At 35.0% G+C, this 25,788-nt stretch overlaps 1 protein-coding gene across 2 annotated transcripts in view; it reads left to right on the top strand.

Moving 5' to 3' along the window:
* Positions 1 to 25,788, top strand: part of LOC138701362 (histone deacetylase complex subunit SAP130-A-like) — a 93,196-nt gene that overhangs the window by 36,109 nt on the left and 31,299 nt on the right. The window contains exons 8-12 of one of the 2 annotated variants that reach the window (XM_069828181.1): positions 5,290 to 6,426; positions 12,407 to 12,551; positions 16,056 to 16,343; positions 24,291 to 24,509; positions 24,648 to 24,746. In XM_069828181.1, coding sequence (XP_069684282.1) covers positions 5,290 to 6,426; positions 12,407 to 12,551; positions 16,056 to 16,343; positions 24,291 to 24,509; positions 24,648 to 24,746 — 1,888 coding nt within the window. The remainder of the gene's footprint in view (positions 1 to 5,289; positions 6,427 to 12,406; positions 12,552 to 16,055; positions 16,344 to 24,290; positions 24,510 to 24,647; positions 24,747 to 25,788) is intronic. The other variant, XM_069828182.1, reaches the window with a different exon arrangement.

The raw sequence follows: 25,788 nt of genomic DNA, 5'->3' as shown, positions 1-25,788 counted from the left end.
TATATATATATATATATATATATATATATATATATATATGATATTGAATCTCCTATCCTAGCTAACAAATAGTAAGTATTGTATTATATTATGTCTGCAATATTTAAGCTAAAATACCTGAGTTCGAATCCATACTGGACATAATTTTACAAGCAACTTAGGTTATTGTAGATTAATTTAAATATATTTACTTCCTATTTTTATTATTTTTAAGGCTCTAGAATGGCTAAAACTGGAGCTGAGAGACAAAGGGCATATGCAGAAAAAAAATAAGAATGATGAAGACTACAAACGCCATAGAGTTGCCATTGACAAGCGTTATAGAGAGAAGAGAAAATCGACAGAAACTATCCAGGAACGGAATATAAGAAAATCTAAGGCTGCGATTAGGAAGCAGAAGAGTCAAAGGACTCTCAAAGACAAATTGAATAAAGAATTACTTCAGGGTAGGAGTGAGGTTTCACCATTTGCACTGGGAAAGGCATTCAAGAAAGTTGATAGAAATATGCCTTGATCTCCAAGGAAGCAGAGGGCTACGGTTGTAAAATTAACTACAAAATACGGTGTTCCATTAGAAAATAAAGTATTATCTATTAAGAGGGAGAGACTTTCTGATGATGTAACTAATCTCATTACAGAATTTTATGTAAATGATGAGATCAGTCGTGTTGATCCAAGTCTGAAGGGTGTCTCATCACAAAGATTCATCACAACAGCACGACGACACCTTCTCTATCCAATTAGGGACGTCCATAGTCTTTTCATACAGAAATATTCAAACAAGAAAGTTGGTCGTAGCAAGTTTGCCTCTTTGCGCCGTCCACATGTGAAACCATATAGGGATATGCCACATAATATGTGTGTATGCCGCATCGATGAGAATTTCTCTAATTTTCATGAGAAGATTTCAGGTGTCCTGCCAGGATTTGGAGCATCCATTAAAGACTTCATACAAATACATGTCTGTGACCAATCCAACTATAGATGCATGAACTCAGTTTGTGAATGTTCTAATAAACTTTCAACATTTTTGGATAAAGAAATTAGAGATGATCCAAATATTGAATTTCGACAGTGGATGGTGAGTGACAATCGTTATGAAAACTGTATAATTAAGGAAAACCTGACTGAAGCCTTAGCCAGGCTAAAAATTATGATTCCGAAATTTCTCCTTCACGTTTTCCTGCAAAAGCAAACACAGATGGCATTCAGTGAAGCTCGTCAGAATGCAAGTGCTACATCTGTGGTACTGCAGGTGGACTTTGCTGAGAATTACATCTGTCAGTACCAGGACGAAATACAGTCGGCACACTGGAATAATCTACAAGTAGCAGTATTCACTGCAGTATTGTGGTATGGTGATTGCAAGAGTGAAAGCTATGCCATTGTGTCTGACAATAAATCGCATGACCGATACACTGTTGCTCAGTTTTTACGTGTCATATTTTCTGACCATCAAAAGAAAAATGAAGAGATGAAGAATGTTCACATATTTTCTGATGGGTGTGCTGGACAATTCAAGTGCAAATATAACTTTTCAAACATTACTCTTCTCAAAGAACATTTCAATCTGTCCAATCAGACTTGGACATTCTTTGCCACATCACATGGCAAAGATGCCGTTGATGGTATTGGTGCTCTAGTGAAACGAAATGTTTGGAACTTGGTTAGAGCCAGAAAGGTAACTGTGAGAGATGCTGAAACATTTGCTCGAGCCTGTAGCACACTCAAAGTAAATGTGCTTCTTGTTAAGAGTGAGGAAATAAATTCTGTGAGGCAGGAACTGGATAAAGCTTGGGAAAATGTTCTACCTGTTACGGGCACGCAAAAAATGCATCATGTGATTGCTGTGTCAGCCTATAAGATCAAATATAAATATTTTCCGCAGGACTCCAGTGAATTGGAAGAGTATCTTCGCCCTGAAGTCCGTAAGAGGCAGAGAAAGCGTCCATTTCATCACAAGTAAAGAAGAGTGTGTCCCTGGTTGTAAGAACACTTGTCTTGCACATCAAATAGAAAATGCAATTGCAAGTCACACTACTGACGCACATTATATTTTGAAATATTTTTTATAATTAAAACAGTTGTAGTTAATTAAACAAAACATTAACTAAGATACATTGGAAGACTCATATTTGTGTATTCAATCACTGTAATTAGTCCAACATTTTCAATTTTGCAGTAACATATCACATTGTTTTCTACTATTTCATATGACTCTAAAAATTGTCACACTATTGACATGTAAAAAAATAAAGGTAGGATTAATTAAGTTTGACTGTTATTAACAAAATATTGTACACAACTTTGCAAGTTCTCAAAGAGTATATATATATATATATATATATATATATACATTTGGTAAATGAGATTAATAAGAAATAACTTGTTAAATTTCATACAGTGATAAAAAATGTGTCACACTACTGATGGTGGACGTTCCCATATACAAATAGGTTAAATAATTAATTGGAAATACTCAAAACATATTAACATACATTTGATGAATTGAAATTGCGTAGTTCTATATACTTCGTAATGAACTATATGCAAATTACCTATAATGCATTAATTCAGATTTGGTATTTGTGAATTTACTAGAGTTTCAATACAATAAGTATTCTATTAACAAAGATGATTATGTGCTCAATTATGGATTACATAACATGTTATTTTTACATTAGTTAAAATTCGTTAAAACAAAGTAATGAATTAAAACATACACATATAAACATTATGATATTGATATATTATGATGTACTTATCACACCTAGAGTTCAGAGTTCAGGACTACTGTTACTAGGTATAATAACTCAAATTTTTTGAATAGACTAAGCCTCTTAAGAGTTTGGCCATTGATAGATATATATATATATATATATATATATATATGGTGTTGTCAAAAACCGTGATAGAACTGATATTTAACCCTTGTGGTATATTTTGGTGAAGTTCGGAGGGCCTAATTAGCCAAATTCACTCTCCTCGCCTCCACATTGGGGCCCCCTGGGATCTTTTAAGATGTGGAAGAGAGACTGGTGTGCGGAAAGCAATGGGAAGCTACCGCATTTACCTTTTCCAAGAAAAACTGCAAACATGGCACTAAACATTACAATTATATAATTAGGCCTATAATTATTATTTACACTATATTTAACTCTTTAAATGATGAGGCACGATTTTTTTTCTGTTCAATTGAACCCGAACCACACTGAAAGAATTGAAAATTTCTTCTTTTTCCTTCATTATTTCTCACAATGAAGTAGTTGACAAACCATGCCTTTTGCCATATACGAAAATGTTATTTGAGGATTAACCTCGACATCCCTTGTTATTGTTATTTTCACTTTCTGTTGATAGTTAATTTTTTCCGTTTAGTCACCATTATAACAGTGCATTAAAAAAAACTTGGAAACAGGATCTACACAACTTGCGAGAACAAAGCAAGCAAAGAAACCACTCTGAAAGCAACGCAAAGCAAGAATAATGTTACCACGTGGTGCCGCATTACTATTGATTGAGATGCATTATCGATTATGATGGTACTGTTGATTATTGAAAGGCGATTTGATACTTCAGGCGTCATTATCACAAAATCTACTTGAAAAGTATTCCTTAAAAGCTGGATTTAATTCATTATTATTATTATTATTATTATTATTATTATTATTATTATTATTATGGTAATGTGGCTTGTCTTAACAGATAGCCACCGACATAGTTCAGTCGGCTAAGGTGCTTGTCTGCCAATCCGAAGCTGTGTTCGGGCACGGGTTCGATTCCCGCTTGGGCTGATTACCTGGTTGGGTTTTTTCCGAGGTTTTCTCCAACCATAAGGCAAATGTCAGGTAATCTATGGCAAATCCTCAGTCTCATGTCACCAAATATCATCTCGCTATCACCAATTCCATCAACGCTAAATAACCTCGAAGTTGATACAGCGTCGTTAAATAACCAAGTAAAAAAACTTAACAGATTATTTCTGAACAAATTATTTCTTAAAAACGGGAACATTAAGACTGAGTTTTACTCTATAATTTTTGTCCACCACAAATTTCATATGACACTGCTGGGATTTGAAATAAATCTTTTGTATGAAAACGAGACATATCTCTATGATTAATGTCACTCATGTTTTTTTAAAACATTGCCATCATCATCGTCATCCTACTAAGAGGTTATAATTCTATAATAGTACATTATGCAACGAGCCTATAATGATAGTAATTAAGAATCGAGTATGGATATTTATGAAACGAGCGCAAGTGAGTTTCATAATTTTCATACGAGCTTCTTAATTACCATTATAGGCGAGTTTCATACGACTTTTTATTCTCGACCATATTTCTAACTTGAAATTACCGGTATTCAGATGTATACATTTTATTTGTAACTGACAAGATCGGAAGTGACCTTGTTCTAGGTCGTGAATTGTGAGATGTGCGCAGACGCGAAAGTATTGATTTTTTCCGAGGAACAATAATGTCATTGACCTTGATGTAGTCCCGTTAAACTTGATAATATTATAATATTATAACCTTGATTATTGAATTCGACATTGAAAAATGAGATGACAAATTGAATTTATTTGAATATTATTTACAATTAACGCTAATTATTATAGTAACAGAACATAACCTTCTGCGACAGTATTGGATTTCCAGCCTCCGTGACTTTTCGCTAATTCTCTTTCGATTGCATATCCGAGAATAATCGATACTTGCGGTTTTATAACGGTAGAAAGCTGACCTGTCATTGGCTGAACAGTTGTAACCTGAGTCGTCATTGGCTGAAAGACCTGACCTTTAATGAGTAGGTGTACTTTAATGACATGCATTAAAGGTCTGCTACCAGGTGTATAATTACTACATTTCGGCATGGTCGAGCATAAAAACTGTTACGATCTACAGAAGTTTTTGACCCATCTCTACACAGGACGTCCTTGTGATCTGTTGCTTCAAGGTTTATAATTCAAGATCACTCTAGGATTACGTGTTCTGAGCGATCTTTAATTATAAATCTCGATTAAAACATTATATTTAGTAAAGATTACAGTAAATACATTATTTGTGTGAAATTATATTGAATTTAGCTTCCATTTTTATATTTTATTACTAAGTTTTCTCTGTCTTGCAATTATTTTTATTTACTTTCATATTGGCAACTTGAGACTTCATTAAAATGATGTGATTAACATTCTAAAATCTTAATATGGAATTATTATAGCCCCATTGTCCTGCAAGTGATTGTATTTGATGTTGATATATGCATGTGTATATTTGTTTTTAGCTGCACATTGCTGATAAGAGCTATTTCAAACCCAGCGTCTCAGTGCAGTCATCACTTGGAGTATCAATAGCCCGCACACAGGCTTCTCCTCTCACATACAGCAATCCACTGACATCCACAGCAGCTCATTTTCCAGTCACATCAGGTGCAGGTCAGGGGCCAACCACTCTGATCGCTGCCCAGCCCCACCCGTTGACCCTGTCACAGGGCATGACCACGACAGGCAATGGGCAAGGTTCCACTACAGTACTGACAGCTCCAGCTAGACTAACTCTATCCAGCATTCCTGGAACGAGTCTTCCTACACAAGGAGCTGTCCTTACTGCTACCACTACCCAGCGTCCAGGACCGGCATCCAATACAGCAGTATTAGCAGCTCCTGCCCGCTTGGCTGTTTCTACTGCTAATCAAGTTGCTCCAGGCACTGCACGTGTCACTGTAGCAGCTACTGGTTCTAGTCAGACGGTGAGTCTCACCACAACTGCATCGACTGCAGGCCAAGGAACAATCATTGCAAGCTCTGCCCGCATCACCACACTGCCTAGCTCGGTCCTTGCATCTGGTCAGGGAACAGCGACACTTCTCACTGGACCAACACGACTGACTATGACTTCCAGTATCCCGGTGGCAAGCCAGAATGCGGTATTGTCAGGACAGACACGTCTGCAAGCAGTATCATCAACTGTTCCCACTGCCATTGCAGCTTCCTCCTCGCAAGGAGCTGTGCTTGCCACACCAACTCGTATTGCAGTACCAGCAGCCAACCAACCAGTGCAACAGAGTGCTGGAGTGTTGTCTACACAGACCCGTCTCACAGTGTCTGCCAGTTCTGCAGTTGCTTCGAATTCAGGACAGAGTGCACTGATTACAGCTCCTGCTCGTCTCACTGTCTCATCAAACTCCTCCATCACTCCCAGTGCAGGGCATCAAGGCACAACGGTGCTTGCAGCTCCAGCACGATTGACTGTGACATCCGGAGTCCCCAGTTCTGGCCTTCCCCCTGCAGGTGTTGTGTCACTCCACCCAGTGGTTGTCTCGAACACAAATCAAAGCCTGCCTCTCAAACCTTCTACCCACAACCAACTTGGGACTTCTAGTAACAGAAGTGTCACCGCTCATCAGAGTTTAGGACCTAAGGTATGTTGATCTTCTCTGTCCTATGAGTTACAATAAGTCGATAATAACTCAAAGGAAACTAGTTACATACAGTGTTTAATATTCTCATTTCTAGAATAAGTGAAAAATGTAAAAAATTTGAAGTAAAGATTTCAATTTAGTATTAGCTAACAGGACAGATAAAATAGTAGAAAAAATAAAGTTGCACATACATGGTGTGTCTCACTTGCTATCAAACCTGTGGCAGAAAACAAACTGACAGACCACTACTCTATGTTGCAATTAGCACGAAACACACTACAAACACATTCCTCTTCATTTCTCACACAACGAACATACTCCCATTCAAATTCCATTTCAATATCCTTATTAGTGGTGAAACTAAAACGGCCAGCCTCCTGCCATGTAGTAGAAGGTTACGTAGCAAGAGAGACTGTGCATGTGTATTTTTTTAAGATGCGACTGTATTTATTATTATGTTGTCGAGGAAAAGGTGTCAAGGAACATTGTGCCTACACCAAACTGCTATTCTCTCAGAATGCAGTGGTGTTTATGGATAAAATAGTAATTTTCGACCTCTTGTAACTGTTGTTTTGAGAAGATTTCTGGTACACCCATTCTTTAGCCATCCCCCAAACAGAAGTCAGATTTGGTGACCTGAGTGGTCACAGGCCTTTGGAAATTACGTGGTCATTGAAGGAGCTACAAAGTATGCAGGAGTTTGATGTACTTGGTTGCATGTGTGGCACAACCTGCCATGACTGACTGAACTTAAGAAAAATTAATGCCACACAGTGGCATCTATAATATTTTCCCCCATAGTCACTACAGCTTTAAAATTCATCTTTCAGAATACACTAAAAAGAAAGTTATAATTAACTAAAATGGTAAAGTAACGTTTTCTTTCAATTAGATGGATTTGGGGTACTTAATACTCTCTAGCTAGTGTTGCCAGGCTACAGTTTTACCTGGAACAATATGGTGTTTCTGTTTTTGTTCCGTATAAAATGGAAGTCTTAAACCATATGCCAAATATTTCATTTTTATATCCCACACAAGAATTTATTGAAGGCATGCCGTGCTGCATTGATACTTACGTTACATCCATAGTGGTAATACCAAGATAGGTATTCATAGAGCTGTGAAAGTATGATTGTAGTCCACTTGGCTGGTGGATTGAGTAGCATGAGGTAGCGTGCAAGTACTTACTTTGTACTAAGTGTAGGTACTGAGTGTCTGTTTACCATGTGCGAAGTTTATGAATATTGTGTGTGTATTATGGTTAAGTTCTTGAACAAGTGAACAAATAATGATGAAGAAAGTCAAAATAGTGAACACGCAAAGAAAAAGAGAAGGTTACAACAATATCGGGCTGTCTGGGAAAAAGAATTTCCTGAATTGCGCTCAGTAACTGATAACCAGTATGAAGTGAAATGTGTAATTTGTGTAGGAAAAGCAGGGGATGGCTTTTCTATTTCTCATGAAGGAATTACAGATGTCAGACAGCGCTTCAATAGTGTATTACGTGAGGAAAGGCAGAAATCATCACTGCAAGCCACATTAATGAAGAATTTATTCAAGAAAAACTCTTCAGAGTCAGAAAAAGTAAATCGAGGTACTCATAGTTCATATTCTTTGAATTGAAATAGGTTTACAGAATGTAATGAGCAGATGTTAATGTGTCTAATTTATGTGCCTTTCAGATCAGTGCATCGAAGCTTACACTGGCCTATCATGTTGTAAAACACCATCTAAGTTATGTCAGTACAGATAGCACTGTGAAACTCTTGCCACAATTGTTTATAGATTCTGCAATAACAAATAGTCATTTGTGGAAAGACAGTGCGAGGCTTTGGTGAAATATACGTATATTAGTACCCAAAAGTTTAACATGTGTTAAATATAATTTACAAGAAAATATGTATTTTGGTATGGGTTTTGTTTCATCGTATAAGGGGAACCAAAAATTTTTTCCTGTAGCTGTTAGATATTGTGTTGCGAAAGTAGATATTTGTAACAGGATTCTCGATTTTTATGAAGATCCTGATGAAAGTGCAACTGCAGTGACTGAATAAATTTTATCCCATATTACAAATCATGATTCAAAATTATCCCAGATTTGAAGTTATGCCACACATAACACTAATGCGAACTACGGGAAAAATAACTCTGTATATTATATATTCATTAGAGGAAACAAAATCCTAGTTTAGTAAAATGAGACTGTTGTACAGCTCGATTCAACATTATTGGCCCCTGTCCTTTGTTGTTTGGCTAGTGAGTGAGCTGTGTGCTGCGTCATAAGAAAGACATTTAATCACAAATGTGCATAGGAGGGGAAGAGGAAGAATGGAAATAATATCTATGCTCATAGCTGAGGGACACTCATGTCAAGAAAATATAAGTCATCATGACATCGTTTAGTCAACAGACGTAGTGGTTAGTAACAGGAGGTGTGGAAGAATATTGTGTTTTTAAGATGAAGTGTACCACAACATGATACGAAGGAAGTGTTAGATGTTATGATGCACGGCCTGACTTGTGTGACCCAGCCTGCCAGTAGTGATGAGTAACTCGCTCTTAGTCTATCTACTTACTTTTTGCAGGGCCAAAATCCCTGAATCAAGCTGCACACATATTCTTCACAGTGCTTATAAATCTGGCACGAACTCAATGTCTTTTGATATTGAAATGATAATAATTAAAATATTCAATTATTTTTCAAACTCAGCCAAAAGAGTTAAACAATTGAAAGAGTTGAATAATTTCAAGGGAAAAATTCGCTGGTGCTCGTGTAAAGTCAAATTGTAAGATATGTAAACTTCTCTCCTTTGACACTGAATATAACCCCTTTGTCACAAAATACTAAGCACTGTAACTGCATCATCAATGGAAGAATGATTTAACCCCATTAACACAAGGTAGAAGTATCGTGGAGGGTTCAAATCTGTACTTATCCCATTTTAGCCAATTCATACTTAATCCCTTTTATATGAGCACCTGGGAATTGTTCCAGGGTCGGGTATTGAATCTGGGACCTTCGGCTGAGTGCGCCAATGCTCTACCGACTGAGCTATCCAGGAACTATACCAAACTCCGGCTCAATTTTCCCCTTATATCCACATACCTGAAGGGGATTGACAGAGTGCCAGAGCCCAGTAATGAGTGCACACTTACTGTGTGACTTAAATTTTTCGTTTGAAATTATTCAAGTCAACTTTACAGAGAGCTATACCTGAAAAAGCCAGATTTGTGTAATACGCATTATTGTTTCGATAACAATAAACCACAAATATAAGTCACACATTGTGCACTCAATGCTGGGCTCTGGCATTCTGTCAACCCACTTGAGATATGTGGATACAAGAGGAAAATTGAGCCAGGATCTAACAATCGATAGAGTGTTGGCGTGCTCAGCCAAAGGTCCCTTGGAATTTTTTTCTTTGAAATTATTCAAGTTAGCTTTACCTGAAGAAGTCAGATTTGTAAAATTGAAAGCGTTCTTTGAGTTTGTTGAAACTTAATATATAACTTGTTATGACATGTGCCAACAAGATGGTTATCTATAAAACCTGCTATTGAAAGATTGTTAAAGAATCTTCCAACTATGTAATATCTTACTTTTAAAATGTAGATGATTGTCCAGTTTTCATTTGGAAACACTTTTTGGGTTCCTCAAAATCAAACGAGCAACAAATTCATACAGAATTATATCTGCATTTTTTATTACATGAAATTTTCCACAAATCAATTTCTAAATGTAAAAAAAAATCAGTTGGCTTTTGTGAAGTGTATAGTGTAATGCAAAATGTGAAAGTTCAATTAGAAGAAATGGTGGACCAATTTTTTGGTTATAAAGTGATGCAAACATTAAATAAGTTACGTGAGTTGTTCCAGAAGATAAGGCCTGCATAAATGAATATGAACATGTATATGAAGTTTGTGTCAATTACCTACGTAAGGATTTGTTTTCTGGGGAGGCAGAGGTAGCATAATGACTGAAAGAAAACATCAAAGTTATGACAGTACCAAAAAGGTGGGTTTAGTTTGTAGGTTTAATTGGTTAAAAAAAAAAATTGAAAAGCACTTTATTTGTAATTAAGTTTTTATTAAGCATGTTCCCATTAAATGCATTTACAGAGACAATATTTCCAATCATGGGTAGTAAGTGGAGAAATGGAAGAATAGGAGTTCTGTAGAATTAATAAAAAAACGCACTTTATATAATTATATTATGATGAAAACTGTAGTGAATTTTATAAAATGATTTTGTAACAAAAAAATTGCTAACTATGGCATCATCAAGTTAGAAATACAGCAAACTTGATGTCGATAAAAAGCATTCCTTATTTCATACCTATAAATGTGGCAACCCTATCTCCAGCAAAGTAGTGAATTCAACAAGACAAGCTGTACACAAGAAAATATATGACAAAGGTGATCTAATTTTCGCAAATTTCTGCTAATTGAGTGAGAAAGTTAAAATTATATAGGTCTGAACGAGACTCATTCTGTGGACACACTTTACAATCACAATTTGTGAATTTTGCCCCCCCCCCCTTTTTACGAATTTGACAATTTTTTATGTTTAACACAATTTTTTTTTTATAAGTATCAATGAATCGTACATTCATCAGTCACGAAGTTCCATTATTTTATTTTATTTTCGACAATGAAACATTCAAAATAAGTACGAAAATGTCTCGTGTTTTATCATGTGGAAAGTATGGCTGCTCAGCTGTGAAAAATGAAAATCTCTGTGTTGTACATACACAATGCTTAGATTTGTTACACACTAACACAATAAGAAGAAATGTGTAAAAATATATACCACATTTTCAGCAAGAGTATGCAATGAAGAGTAAGGAATAATGTAGGAGAATGAGTGTTATTATCATTTTTTTAAAGTTATGTCCATGTTTGAATTGAAACTTTTTCTTCATGATTTACAGTAGTTTTATTTACCGACTTTTATTTATTTTATTCACCATTTTATAGTGTCCCTATACACTGACGTTTTATTAACTAATTTGTTTCTGGAAAGCTTGATACCAGCATCATTGTTATTCAGATGTTAAGAATAATATAGTGTCTTGGGCTTTTTTAATGTTAGTATTTTTTCCTTAAAGGAAAATTATTGTATTAAATTGTTGAAGTGCTGGGTGTTCGGAAAATTCATTTTATATCACTAGGCCAGGAAATTTATGAAAATGTTGATTTCCTATTGCATATTTTTAGCATACTTCGTTCATTTTGTTACCCATCTTCTTTTCGTATGTTTAGCATATATTGAAAACATTATATAGATACCAAGAAAAAAAAAAAAAGAGGACTGTGAATAATTTCAAGGGAAAAATTGTTCCGGGGCCGGGTATCGATCCTTGGACCTCTGGTTGAACGTACTAGGGTTCTGCCAACTGAGCTACCCGGGAACTCCACCCGACACTGTCTCAACTTTTCCCTTTATATCCACACAACTCGCGTGGGCTGATGAAATGCCAGAAACTCACATCGAGTGCACACAAACTCTGTGTGACTTGGAATTGTGGTTTTCTGTTAACGTACACAGTAACGTACATATTATGCAAATCTAGTCTTTCAAGTGAAGCTCCCTGTAAAGCAGATTTGAATAATTTCAAGGGAAAAATTGTTCCGGGGCCGGGTATCAATCCCAGGACCTCTGGTTGAACGTACCAGAGGTCCTGGGATCGATATCCGGCCCCGGAACAATTTTTCCCTTGAAATTAATCAAATCTGCTTTACAGGGAGCTTCACCTGAAAGACTAGATTTGCAAAAGAGTTCTGTGTTAACAAGAAATATGATTATATAGTCAGTTATAAAAAATAAAAAGCTTAATTTGTTCGTAATGAACAAACACACACAATTATTGTACTAGTTTTTAGATTTATGTTTAAAAATGTTCTCACAGTCTAACTTTTTTTTCTGGTGTTAGCAACATACTGGTATCATATTTAATTTAAGAATGGATATTAATCGCAGGTTATAACACAGCCAGCCCATGGACCTCCCATTCAGATCACACAGGTTCCAGTGAGTTCAGTGTCTGGAAAATTGCCACAGTCCTTGCATAATGTGACTCCTCTACAGACAGCTATAGCTATCACCACAGGAGCCACTAGAACTGGTAAGAACAATCAATTATATACATTGTTTTGCAATACAAGTGATAATACATATATTTACTTATATTTATATGAAATCTAGTAGAATATATGGTTAAGTAGTTACCATTTCCTCCAGATATGATCACTTAAACTTTCCTAGACTCTGTTGGCAGTGCTTAATTTCATTTTGTAGATAGGACTATCTGTATGGCACAGTTCATTAATGCTGATAATGTGATGATAAGAGAGGTAGAATTTCTATGTAAGGGAGAAACTGCTGTAAATTTTATACATTTTTAGGCTTTCATGGTGACTGTGATCAGAATAATTTATGCTTTTGAGTATTTTATTTTGTCCTGAACTTGATATTTCAATGTTTCAGAACTACATACAAGTTCCATCATCAGGCAGATAGATATGACCAGAGAGGTCGCCTACTCTGTTAGGCTTGTTATACATGGCTCAGTCATCTGGATTAGCCAGGTGTAAGGAGCCCAAAAGAATAGGCGACTCTGTAATCTTACCTATCTGCCCTGATGAAGAAATTGTATGTAGTTCCAAAATGCTGGGAATATCAAGTTTCAGGACATAGTGGAATTGAATTGAATTGTTTATTTTTTTATAATAACTGCCTCCCATTGGAGGTAGCCCAGAAGGACTCAGTATACTCTCCTACATGAATTTTACAATATTAAATGTATACATAAATTTTATAGAAATAAAATTAAAATAAACATATATGAATTATAAAGTGAAGAAAAGAAAAAAAAAAATAAATAAATAGAGTGAATATGATGACTCAAAATTTGGCAAGAGCATTTCAAAACTGAAGTTATGATGTCAGCAGTAAGTGTCTGTGGTAGTTCAAAAGTCTTCCTGAAGCTTTCAAAGAACTTGGGAATGACACCACGAGCTCCAATAAGAAGACCAATCACCTCAATGTCTTCAAGCTGGTATTTTGCTTTGAAGTAATCAACTGTTGCAGATAAATGTTGATCTTTTCTTTATTGACATCCTCCGGCTGGCTACTCCCCATTTCAATCCTTATGATAGGATCAATTATATATCCTTTCTTGGTAGTCTGGGAATATGCTATGATGTCAATACGTCTAGAGGAGTCATTAGTAGCAAGGCAAAAAACTTCCTCTTCTACTATCCAAGACTTTTTTCTTAAAGCAATTGCAATTAAGGATCGAATATGATGGTGTCTGGCATTTCGGAGGAGTAAACCTCTGTTACACTGACCTTGGATGTGGGCAAGGGTTTCAGTCTCCGGGCAGCCATGTCTTAACCGAGATCTGTCCAAAGAGCGACCAGGTACTCCTCTAACTGCTGCTAAATTGGCATTCATTTTGAGGCAGGTTACCCATTCAGATGTAGATAGTCCAGACTTATTAAAAATCCAGGCGTTGGCTTTAGTTACTTGGCTGTACAATTCTACACCTCTGCCTCTTCCAGGCATTACTTTCCATGATTCGAATTCTGCATTTCTTAATTCCTCTCTTAATTTCCTAGTCACAGATTTACGATGATTTACTGGTATGATGATCGATCAATAAAATTAAAAATCTAAAGTTTTCAAAGTATAAAATGTTCATCTTATTTTGCCTATTCTTTCATTTTTATTGCCTCTTTCTCACATTTAAAGTGCCCCACCCTTTTTTTTTTTGCCAAAATAAATGCCTGAACTTCCAAGCTCTACTCATCAGTAAAGATTCCTGAGAAGAGTGCAGTGCTCTTTTTAGTATACCATGTAGTTACAAGTGTTATAACATCATACTATTTAGTGTCATGCAGATGATATTGAAATGTTTGAGGTCATTTAGTCCAAGTGCTTTGACCACAGAAATCTTTACCAAAGGTCTGCATCAGTCGGATTTTGTCAGGTAAGACAACGGCACAGCCAGGTCTATATCCAATTGGGTATATCTCTACCGAATTCTGACACCTGACTTCAAATATGACTCTAGCATTGCTGTGTTCTGCAATAAGTAATAGTGTGAGATTGCTGAAAAATTATTTCACATTGCTGCTTTATAATTGTCTTGCCTTTATAATCTTTCCCCCAATGTTTTAAATGTTTTATTAACAATTTCTCAAAAGGAAAATGTTAAATGTGATATACTTATTCTAATACAGTGAAACCTCGATAATACACGCCCATTTATTATGCTATCCTGCATTATATGCTCTTTTTGCCCATTCCCTTGACATCCCTATATAAAACCATGTAAAATCCACCACTTAATATGCTCATCATCATGTTTAATACACTCTTTCATCTGCTGAAAATTAAAAAATATCGTACTTTAAAAGATACTGAGAAAATTTTCCTGGACTTCTACATTTACCACTAGTGCCCGCATATTCAAGGATTTGTACGAGTCTTTGGTGAATATAATACAATGGAATATGACCCTTTAGTACCTGCAAGACTACTGTATTCAGAGCCTGTCCTTACTGGCAGTTTTAAATTGCATTGTCAGTGAAGACTTGACAAAGAGGAAGTGGAAGCGGTAAGACATTCCAAATCCTTCTTGCAACGAAGCCATTTCTGTGGTGTCTGTGATTCGTAGAGTCGTTAATGTTTCTAGTAGTCAAATTACTGATGTCACTTCCAATTTAAATCGTGTGGAAAATGGAATTTATTCATAGTGCTGGATCAAGTGCAAGATAGAAAACAATTTTTTACTTTTTTAGTAAAGGGGCACTTTAATTGATAAGGCAGTGTATTTGTTCTGACATTTTCTGAAAGGAAAGAAAATAAAATAACCTTTTATCCTGCATAATTACAGTATTTAATCCTCAAATTTCTTCAACAAATGTTTATGCTGATTCATACCTTTGTGTTAAAATTTAAAAAATCCAAAAATGACCCACTCTCGCTAATGCGCAGTCCCGTTTAATATGCTATTTTTATGTGGTCCCTTGAAGAGCGTCTTACCAAGGTTTCACTGTATATTCATGTAAAATAATTCTCTCCATTTTGTAACGAACTTCAATCCCGGCAGCCAACTTCGCCCCAGTTTATGGTAGTATTTGAGACTGTTTTTCAGTCTTTCTATATCCTACCTGAGAAGGAATTTCGAATCACTTTAAATTACAAATTTGTATTTATAATGCTTACATTTAACACACAGAGTGAATCCTGGGATGACAGTTTTGTCTTTGTCCTCTAACACATGAAATTGATCTGAAATTTTGCTTTTTACTCGCAAACAGGGTTGGTATGCGAAATAATTCTCCAGTTTTAAGTCTTTCTTGAAGGTTAAAAGGCGGAATTTTACTCATTGTGGCTAGTCATGGTCATAATATTGTCCAAAAAAACTACCTAGTTCTAAGCGAATGGAGCCGTGCTCATTGCTAGCATCATTCCTTTGTTAGTACAGGAAATCAGACCCAACTAAACCCGACTGATTTCTCATTTAGTTCCTAATACAGTACTGCTATTAGTACTACTTAGTTGTCATTGTTAACAGTAGTAATTCTAATAGTAATAATTAATTGAATTGATATTTTTACAGTAGCGTACACAGCAACAACTACTGTTACAACCTGCGTGTCGGGTATTAGACCTGTCACAGTGGCTACCACATCTACTATTCCTGTGGCCAAAGTGTTTCCACAGGCAGTAGGCATGGGTCGAGAACAGATTGGGACAAACTCTGTGTCTGAAGTTACACTGCCTGTACACGCAATCCAGACTCCCCAGACAGGACAGCAGCAACCACAACAAACCATTGTTGCAACTCAGCAAGCAATTTCTCAAGCAACAAGTGTGTACATCCAAACTTCACATAGAACTTCACCTGGTAATACAATTTCTAGTTTTTAATTCATGTAGTTGTAAGACACCTTGGGCTAATTCCTGAAAAATCAATATTCTTTTGTTTGCGCATATTATAATAAATTAATAAATATGATTTAAATTAGTACTCTTTTCTTTGAATAAATAATAATAATAATAATAATAATAATAATAATAATAATAAATTAGCAAACATGATTTCAGTTATAGTTAGTGATTTTGAGAAATTAGCCACCGGCATGGCTCAGTTAAGGCGCTTGCCTGCCAGTCTGAAGTTGCGCTCGGGCACAGGTTCGATCCCCACTTGGGCTGATTACCTGGTTGGGTTTTTTCCGAGGTTTTCCCCAACCGTGAGGTGAATACCAGGTAGTTTATGGCGAATCCTCGGCCTCATCTCGCTATCACCAATCTCATTGATGCTAAATAACCTCGTAGTTGATACAACGTCGTTAAATAACAAAAAAAGTTTGAGAAATTGTGCTTTGTCTTTCTCGGCCATAATTTTATAAATTTTCGACCAGAAATCTGATTGTCTTTTAGAATTTGTTACTTATACTAGGGTAATTCCATTTGTGACAGACACGACAAATGACTCTCTACAAAAATATAAAGATTTATTTCTACTTCAACATAACATTAGCAGACTTTTAAACTATATCAGATACAAAGTGCATGTACACAGCTACACTTTCATGTAAGGAGCAAGTATCAATCTCTATTTATTACAGATATCTAAGTACAAGTAATGTTGTGACAGACACGACAGAAAAAGGAACACAAATTAAAGGGAAGTCCGACAATGTACTATATCTTCCAATATTAGCAACTTCTTTTGTTAGTATTATAATCATAGAAAGGTAGAATATCCTTCCTTAATATGCTACAGATAGTTTTTCATTTGAAACATTTATGAAGTATATATTAAGCCCTATTCTCGTGACAGACACGACATACAAACTGTGACAGACACTACATATTCCAAATATGATTTACAAAATTACATGCATTTGCAAATTAAAGAACATCATTATCAAACTAGATATGTTGAAAATTTAGTTTAAGCCTATTATCAAATTGTGGCTCTGGTAGAATTTTTATAACCTGGTCTTTGTCAATATCAGCCTCATCACCAATAGGAGGCGAAAAGAATTTCTTGGACTTCCTCTCATGCCGAAGGAATTTTACATGAAGTGTATCATCCTTGTCATATGTCTTCACTTCCAAACATCTTCAGTTCACAGTGCTGCCAGCATATGATTTATGCAAAAATACGGCCAATTATCTTTGATTTCATAAAATATAGACATTAAAGTCTCTGGTATAGCATTCAGGAATTGTCTAGAACCACTTTGAGAAAATGGGAATTTGGTTGACATAATTATGGAATTACCCACTAGTATTCGATTTTGTATTATTAAATTTTCTAGATACGGTGGTCAAACAGAAAACAGCTATTAGATTAGACTTATCTTTTTGATCTTAGGTGAATTGAGTGATATTTAACAGTTGATTTGAAATTCTTTTCTAAACAAAGTAATGAATTTGGTTGACATAATTATGGAATTACCCACTAGTATTCGATTTTGTATTATTAAATTTTCTAGATACGGTGGCCAAACAGAAAACAGCTATTAGATTAGACTTATCTTTTTGATCTTAGGTGAATTGAGTGATATTTAACAGTTGATTTGAAATTCTTTTCTAAACAAAGTAGCTCACTGGAGTGAAGTAATGAAGTGTTGTGTTTTACAGTATAACAAAACATTATAATAGCAAAATTTTCTTGGCAGAGTACTGAGCAGAAATAGAGTCGGATTATATTACTTCAATACTAATTATCAACACCATCAATTTTACATATTTAAGGTTTATAAAAGTATGTTTGCAGGAAGAGAGTATTGTAATTTATTCTCATTTTGCTTACTACTTACTTGAAATTGGTCGCCCTTGGTAGCGTAGTTTGTATAGTGCTGGCCTTCTATGCTCGAGGTTGCGGGTTCGATCCTGGTCAAGGTCGATGGCATTTAAGTGTGCGTAAATGCGTCAGGCTTATGTCAGTAGATTTACTGACATGTAGAAGAACTCCTGCGGGACAAAATTCCGGCGATGCTGATATAACCTCTGCAGTTGCGAGCGTCATTAAATAAACCATAATTTATTTACTTGAAGTTGAAGCAATATATTGGGTGATTCACGAGGATTTACTGCCACTTACGGAGCTTATTCCTGAAGACATTCTGAGGAAATATGTCATATGAACATGTGTCCTAATCTCAATATTTTCAGAGTTACACTAATTTGAAGTTGTTTGTAAAATACCTTTTTTTCTTTGGTTTTAATGGTAAAAGAATATTACAAATAGAGAATGAACTATTCAGAAGTATCATTTCTTTAATTGCTAGTATTCTGAAGCTAAAAGTGTGTTGTTAATTGCTTTGTACAAATTTTGTTTTCCAATTTTTAACTAAAAATTACATCATTCTTATGCACTTATCACAAAAATTGTTACAGATCATACGACTTTAGGAACTTGATTGTTTACGGTTTAATTATGCATCCCAGTGTACAGTCTTGAAGAATTTACAAGAGTGGCGTGATTTGTAACAATTGTTGTGATAAATGAGTAATAAAAATGTAATTTTGCTGTTAAAAATCGAAAAAAAAAATTGTGTACAAAGCAACTATGGAATTCACAACACATGTTTAGTTTCAGAATACTAGCTAATTGAAGAAATGATACCTACTCCTGAATAGTTCATTCTTTATCTGTAATATTCTTTTACCCTTAAAACTAAAGAATAAAGATATTTTGCAAACAACATTAAATTAGTGTAGCTCTGAAAATATTGAGATTAGGACACGTGTTTACATGACATTTTTTGCTCAGAATGTCTTCAGAAATATGCTCCAAAAGTGGGTGTAAATCCTCGTGAATCACTCTGTATGTATTTTGCACTACAGTAACTAAGAGAAAGCAGATCTCGTAAAATATCTTACTTAGCGATACAATACAGTGGATTCCTTCCCACTGTAATGTGATGGGCAGTGACATAGCAGGTCAGTTGGCAGAACAAATCTGTGTTAAAAATATCGTAAGAGTAATTTTAGTCAAAACGAGGAAACTGAGATTTATTAAGATTGGTGACATCTTTCAAATGGTTGTACATTTATTCAGACATATTTAAGGTTTATAAAAGTATGTGTGCAGGAATAGTCTATAGTGATTTATTTTCATTTTACTTACCACTTACCTGAATTTGAAGCAATATATGGATTTTGCACTACATTAACTAACGAGAAAACAGATCTCGTAAAATATCTTATGTGGCTATACAGTACAATGGATTCCTTCCCACTGTAATGTAATAGGCAATGAGACTGCAGGGTCAGCTGGCAGAGTAAAGTGCCGAAATTCTACAGAGGTTCATACAAAGTGTGTCCTACAGATCTTTTTTCACTCTTCATACATTGTTAATGAAAGGTAGAATTAAAAGAAATTTAAAATGGAATGAAAAACAAAACGTTGAAAAACCTTTTCATCATTCCTAACAGCCCTCATAGAGAAGCTATTGCTCTGGTTAGACTGCATACCAGGCATGTCCTATCTCATAGTTCCATAAGATGTAATTTTTACAGTCTCAGACTCTCTTCCTTGCAATAGACATGTAATAAATGCCGAACACTTGCTTAACTGTTCTACATTAAAGAGTACATCATTGCATTAATGCTGTTGATTAATGTAAAATTAGGAAGCGTCTATTTTAATATTTTCATCTTTTTCTGTCTCGTATATTTTTTTTAGTAATGACTAGGGGCGGATGTTGTTGATCTAAAAATATACTTAAAATGGTCATTAAAATGCCCTTAAACTAATGAAAAAATTACGTATAATTAAACGAAAATGACATTTAAATATTATTCACAGTACTCAGACCACAGCTTCTTAAAAATTAGTTACCTTGTTTCAATGACTGCCCTGCAAATCTCGGAGAGGGGAGGCAACTTCCTGGAATTAGGCTAAGCTAAAGGAAAAGAACATGCAACAAAATAAAGGTTTTAAGGGAAAACTATAGATTTTAATGAGGGTTTACAATGTGTTTCAATCAGGGGTGGTCCATGTCAATGCCTTCATTCTCCGTTTCCTCCTCTTTCCATGCTTCACTTTATTACCAGATCTTATAGGTGAGGGAGTGTGAATGACATAGCAAATTGTGGGCGGAGCATGCATTCTTGCAATCTTTGTGTTAAAAATACTGTGTACTACAATAGACATCTCTTCCAAACCGTGTTGAGGACACAACGTCTTGTCCAGGACATGGTGAAAGTTTCCTTCCTTCCAAACATAAATTCTAAAGACACCCTCGTACCGACAAAAGAACAGTAGCGGTCAAAATTCTCACTTAAACTAAGCTGTTGTCAAGCATTTTATATTACTTCCGTTGTGTGAAGTGAAGCCTTCAGTGGAATGAGGAATGAACTTTAGAGTCTGTTAGAGTCTGTTCCAAACTATAAAACTCAAACTTCACTGATATTCACTTATTCAGTAGGTAATTACTACTAATCTATTTGGTTAGAAAATGATTTAACAGATCTATTGGTAAAGGAGAAAGTTGTTGTTTTCTAATGCCAGGCGTTTGACAATAAAGTCATTTGACCTCTTGCACTCCAATATTTTTCAAAGATATTATCATGACCAGCCACTGAAGCACAGATTTTGAGGTGTTCCGAATCCATTTCTTGGTTTGAGTTGCACAGTGGGGCAGTTAGGGGACTGATATATTCCAATTCTATGCAGGTGTTTGGCCGAACAATCATGGCCTGTTGCCAATCTAAATGCAGCTACAGACGATTTTCGTGGTAAATCGGGAATTAACTGTGGATTTTGATGCAGAGAGTTCCATTTTTTCCCTTGGGATTGAGTTATCAAATTTTGTTTGTTGAAGTCTAAGTATGTAGATTTAATAAATCTCTTCACAGAGTAATACATAGATTTAGTAACAGGTCTGTAAGTAGCAGTGGTGCCCTTCTTTGCTAAAGCATCCGCATTCTCGTTTCCCAGGATTCCACAATGGGATGGTATCCATTGGAATACAATTCTTTTATTGAGTGATATTAATTGAGAGAGCATTTTAGTTATTTCTGCTGTTTGAGATGAAGGTGTGTGTTTAGACGATTGATAGAATAGCTGCTTTGGAGTCTGACAATATAACTGCATTCCTAAATTTATTGATGTGGCATAGAAGATTCCTGAGACATTCACTTATTGCAATGATTTCACCATCAAAACTTGTTGTTTCATATCCAAGAGATCTATAAAGTGAGAAGAGACAGCACGTAACACCTGCACCAGCACCTTGTTCTCTGGAGATCAAGGATCCGTCAGTGTATAAATGAAGCCAGTTTTGTGGAGGGTCCCTAATATTAATTGTCTCTAAAGACAATTGTTTCATTATTTCAGTGTTTACTTCTGATTTCAGTATTTCTTCTGTTAAATTTAGATTATATTCTATATTTAATAGAGTTAAAGGGTTTGGTTCAATTTGTAAGTTTTGTTTTAAATTCGGGATATTGATTTTCTGTTTTAATTCTTGAACAATGGATATGAAACTTTTTTGAGTTTTCAATCTACAGAGAGGACTGTATGAATGCCAATTGTTTCCTGGTAATCTGATAAGTTTTTCATATTGAATCAGTGCTTTTTCTTCTATTGTCATTTTGATGCTGTTAATATTAGTGAGGAATCTCATAGAATCTATTGGAGTTGTTTTGATTCCACCAGTAATGAGTCTGAGAGCTTAGTTTTGAACATATTCTATGTCGTTTATGAAAGGTGAAGTAATTAAAATTTCTCCGCAGTATGTCAGCACTGGCTGTATAAACATTTTGTATGTAGTGTTCAAAGTATTCCTAGAGCATCCCCATTTCTTTCCTGCTAGTCTTTTTAGAAGGGAGAATCTTTTACGAGCTTTTTCAGAAATGTATTTCAAATGGTTGCTCCATGTTAACTTACTATCGAAAATAACTCCAAGATATTTGGATTCATAAGTCCTAGGAAGGTGTTGGCCATTGTTTTGGATATTGAATTCTCTTTCTTTTTTACCGAGTGAAAATATTTGGTAGTTACTTTTGCTTAAATTGAGTGTCATCAAATTTGATGTATTCCATTCATGTAGTTGATTTAGAGCTTTAAGAGCAAAATTTTGAATTTTGTCTCTATGTCTGTAAGATCCGGAAATCCACAAAACTATATAATCTGCAAATAGTGCTGTTTTCATGTTTGATTCCTCTAATAGGGAGGGTAAGTCATTTATATAAATATTGAATAAAGTTGTGCTAAGGACAGCGCCTTGAGGTAGACCTCGATATGTTTGTCTGTAACTAGAAAGTGAGTTATTGAATTTAGTGGCAATGAATCTTTGACTAAGGAATTCTGATATCCATCTGAACATATTGCTGGAGATACCTAATTTCTGGAGTTTTAGTAATAATTTATTTCTCCAAACAGAGTCATATGCTAACTGAAAGTCAATAAATATTGCCAAGGTATCTTCTTTCTTGTTAAAACTGTCTTTTATTTCTTGGCCGAGGCGTATGACTTGTTCGTTGGTAGAGTGTAGTTGTCGAAAGCCGGCTTGTCTTGGTGATAAAAGATTTTGGGATTCTAAATACCAAGTTAATCTGTTGGAGATCATGGACTCCATGGTTTTTGCTATAATGCTTAATAGTGCTATTGGTCGATAACTATTAACATCATGAGCAGATTTCCCTTTTTTGTGAATTGGTACAATGATTGCTTTTTTCCAAGCTGCAGGAATTGAGGTGTTCCATGATAAATTGAAAATGGATAAAAGTACAGACTTGGCTTTTTCCCCCAGATGTTTCAAAAATTCGGAATGAATGTTGTCGGGGCTAGGAGATTTCTTGGTTTTTTCATTTTGTATAGCTAGAGTTAATTCTTTGGAAGTAAAATTTTGATTAAATATTTCAGGTTTTGTATTAGTAATATTGTTTTTATTATTTTTATGTAATTCTCTTTTGATAAATTTGTCAGTTTTTTTGATATTGGGATGTAATCTGTGAGAGTTAGAGTAGTGTTTATTAAATGCGTTTGCTATATCTCTACTATCTGTTAGTGTTTTGTTATTATGAATAATAGGTTGGCTAGTATTTTCCTGTGTATTGGAAATATTCTTCAGAAATTTATATGTTTTAGCGCTATCGGTTCTGTAATTAATATTTTGAATAAATTTATTGAAACTGTTTTTTTTTGCTGTTATGATTGCTTTTTTAAGAATGGCAGTCTTCTTCCTCCAATCTTGAGTATCTTCTGGTGTTTTGCAATGTTCTGCTTTGGTTCTTGCTTTATCTCTATCTTGTTTCAATAAATTCAGGTTTTCTGTCCAGAATGGGGTGTATTTTTTTGGTTTTCCTCGTGGAATGTGCTTTTTTGCAATTTTAAGAAGAGATTCACAGAAATATTTGTTCAATCTATCTGAGTTTGTATCTTCCATTAGTGGTGTGTTGACCTTGAGGTGTTCGTCGAGTTCTGTAAGTAAAATGCAGTCTAAATGATCTAAAAGTTCTTCATAATATTAAAAATAACCAAAGAATGCCGAAAAAAAAAATATAAAAATGATCTATTAGTTCAAAAACGTCAAAAAATGCAATATAAGAAATTACTGTTTTACTTGATACTAACATAGAAAGGATTTCTATATTAATAGGCATCGTCTTAATATGAAAAATAAGAATATGACTTTTCATCAACATCCGCCCCTTGATAATGATAGAGTCGAGCTTCTTATTCTGCATTGCAGGGAAAAAAATCTTAAATATAATGGCAACAGAGAAAGTAGAATTTAATATATAATGCAAGGATCTGAGTCATCTATCTTGCATTTTTTTTCTCACGAAATGCATATTTTCTGAAGGATTATATGTATGTTTGTAGCACCAACCTCAACCCAAGCATCTGTTGATAGAAGCAACACAACACTTCCAACATACACACTTCCAACCACATATTATTATGAAACCTCTAGTGGCTATCAGGTGGCAGGTGTGGGCAGCTCTTTGGTGGCTCGACCCTACAACCCTGGAAGCCCATATGCTGTGCAGACCACCACCACACCGGCATTACGACCTGGTGTCACCACACATCAAGTACATGGTAAAATTATCATGAATCAAGAGTTCACTTTTCCTTTCTTCATATACCACGCACTGTTAACATTATTCAGTATATCATATGACAAGAATTAAAATTAAGCCGCTTACTAATGTGTAATTTTATTCTTTCATTTGATAGGTATTGTAACTGGAACCCAGCCAGTGAGATTTAATCCTGTTATGGTTGTTGATCCTTCCAGAACTTCCATGCCTGTTCATTCATCGTTTGTAACAGAAGGTAAGTAATTGCCTAACAGTGAATATACTTAAAATTGTTCCAATGAACCAACATGATTACAAAGAAGAGCTAAACACAATCAAATTCATAGCACAAGAAAACGGATACAACCCCAACATAATAGACAATATAATACGGAAGACAAAACATAATCACAAAAAACATAAGAATACAACACAAACACAAGAACACAAAAAATACATCATAGGCTACTAAGATACGAAAACAAAAACACACACAGGATTGCAATCTCATTCACGAAATTAAATTACAACATCCCATACAGAACGAATAATACTCTACAAAAACATCTCAACACACAAACAAATATAACCACACAGACATATACAAACTCAAATGTAACACCTGCAACAACTTCTACGTAGGACAGGCAGGCAGATCATTTCAAACTCGTTACAAAGAACATATCACAGCCATAAGAAACTTACAAAACACTTCCACATATACAGAACACATCACCTGCAGAGACATCAACACAGACATGGAAATTCTACACATCCAACCAAAAAGCCAGAAACGAAACACATTAGAACAATATGAAATATACAGACATACAAAAACACATCCAAATGAAATTCTCAACACACAACTCAATTTCAGAACACACACACTCTTTGACTCCACATTACACTACACAAACACATCCCCACAGGAAACAAAACAAAAGATGCCAAGACCAGCAACAACCAGTTCTGAAGATGGCTGAAACATGTTAACAATGTAATACAAAATTTAACACGTGAAAGACACATAATACCTTTTCCAAAGTGATATAGTGTTAAAAGTTATGTAATGACGATGTATAAAATTGTTTATTTGGGTAAATTGACTATTTCGAGAAAATGATGTCTTATGACAATAATGGTAGTGGGCAGGAGTATTTTTGCAATTCTGTTAATTGCAAGTGTGTCTCAGGATTTTAAAATACATTAACATATAATAATTCTAAAAGGATTGAACGAAATGTCTTCATGTTACTTGATTTGATTTAAAGGCAAGCTTTTAAGAAATCAAACATAGA

The sequence above is a fragment of the Periplaneta americana genome, chromosome 6, assembly GCF_040183065.1.
Source record: "Periplaneta americana isolate PAMFEO1 chromosome 6, P.americana_PAMFEO1_priV1, whole genome shotgun sequence".
Classification (NCBI taxonomy): Eukaryota; Metazoa; Arthropoda; class Insecta; order Blattodea; family Blattidae; genus Periplaneta; species Periplaneta americana.
Note: the sequence above shows the minus strand (reverse complement) of the source record. Positions and strands in the feature narration are given on the sequence as shown.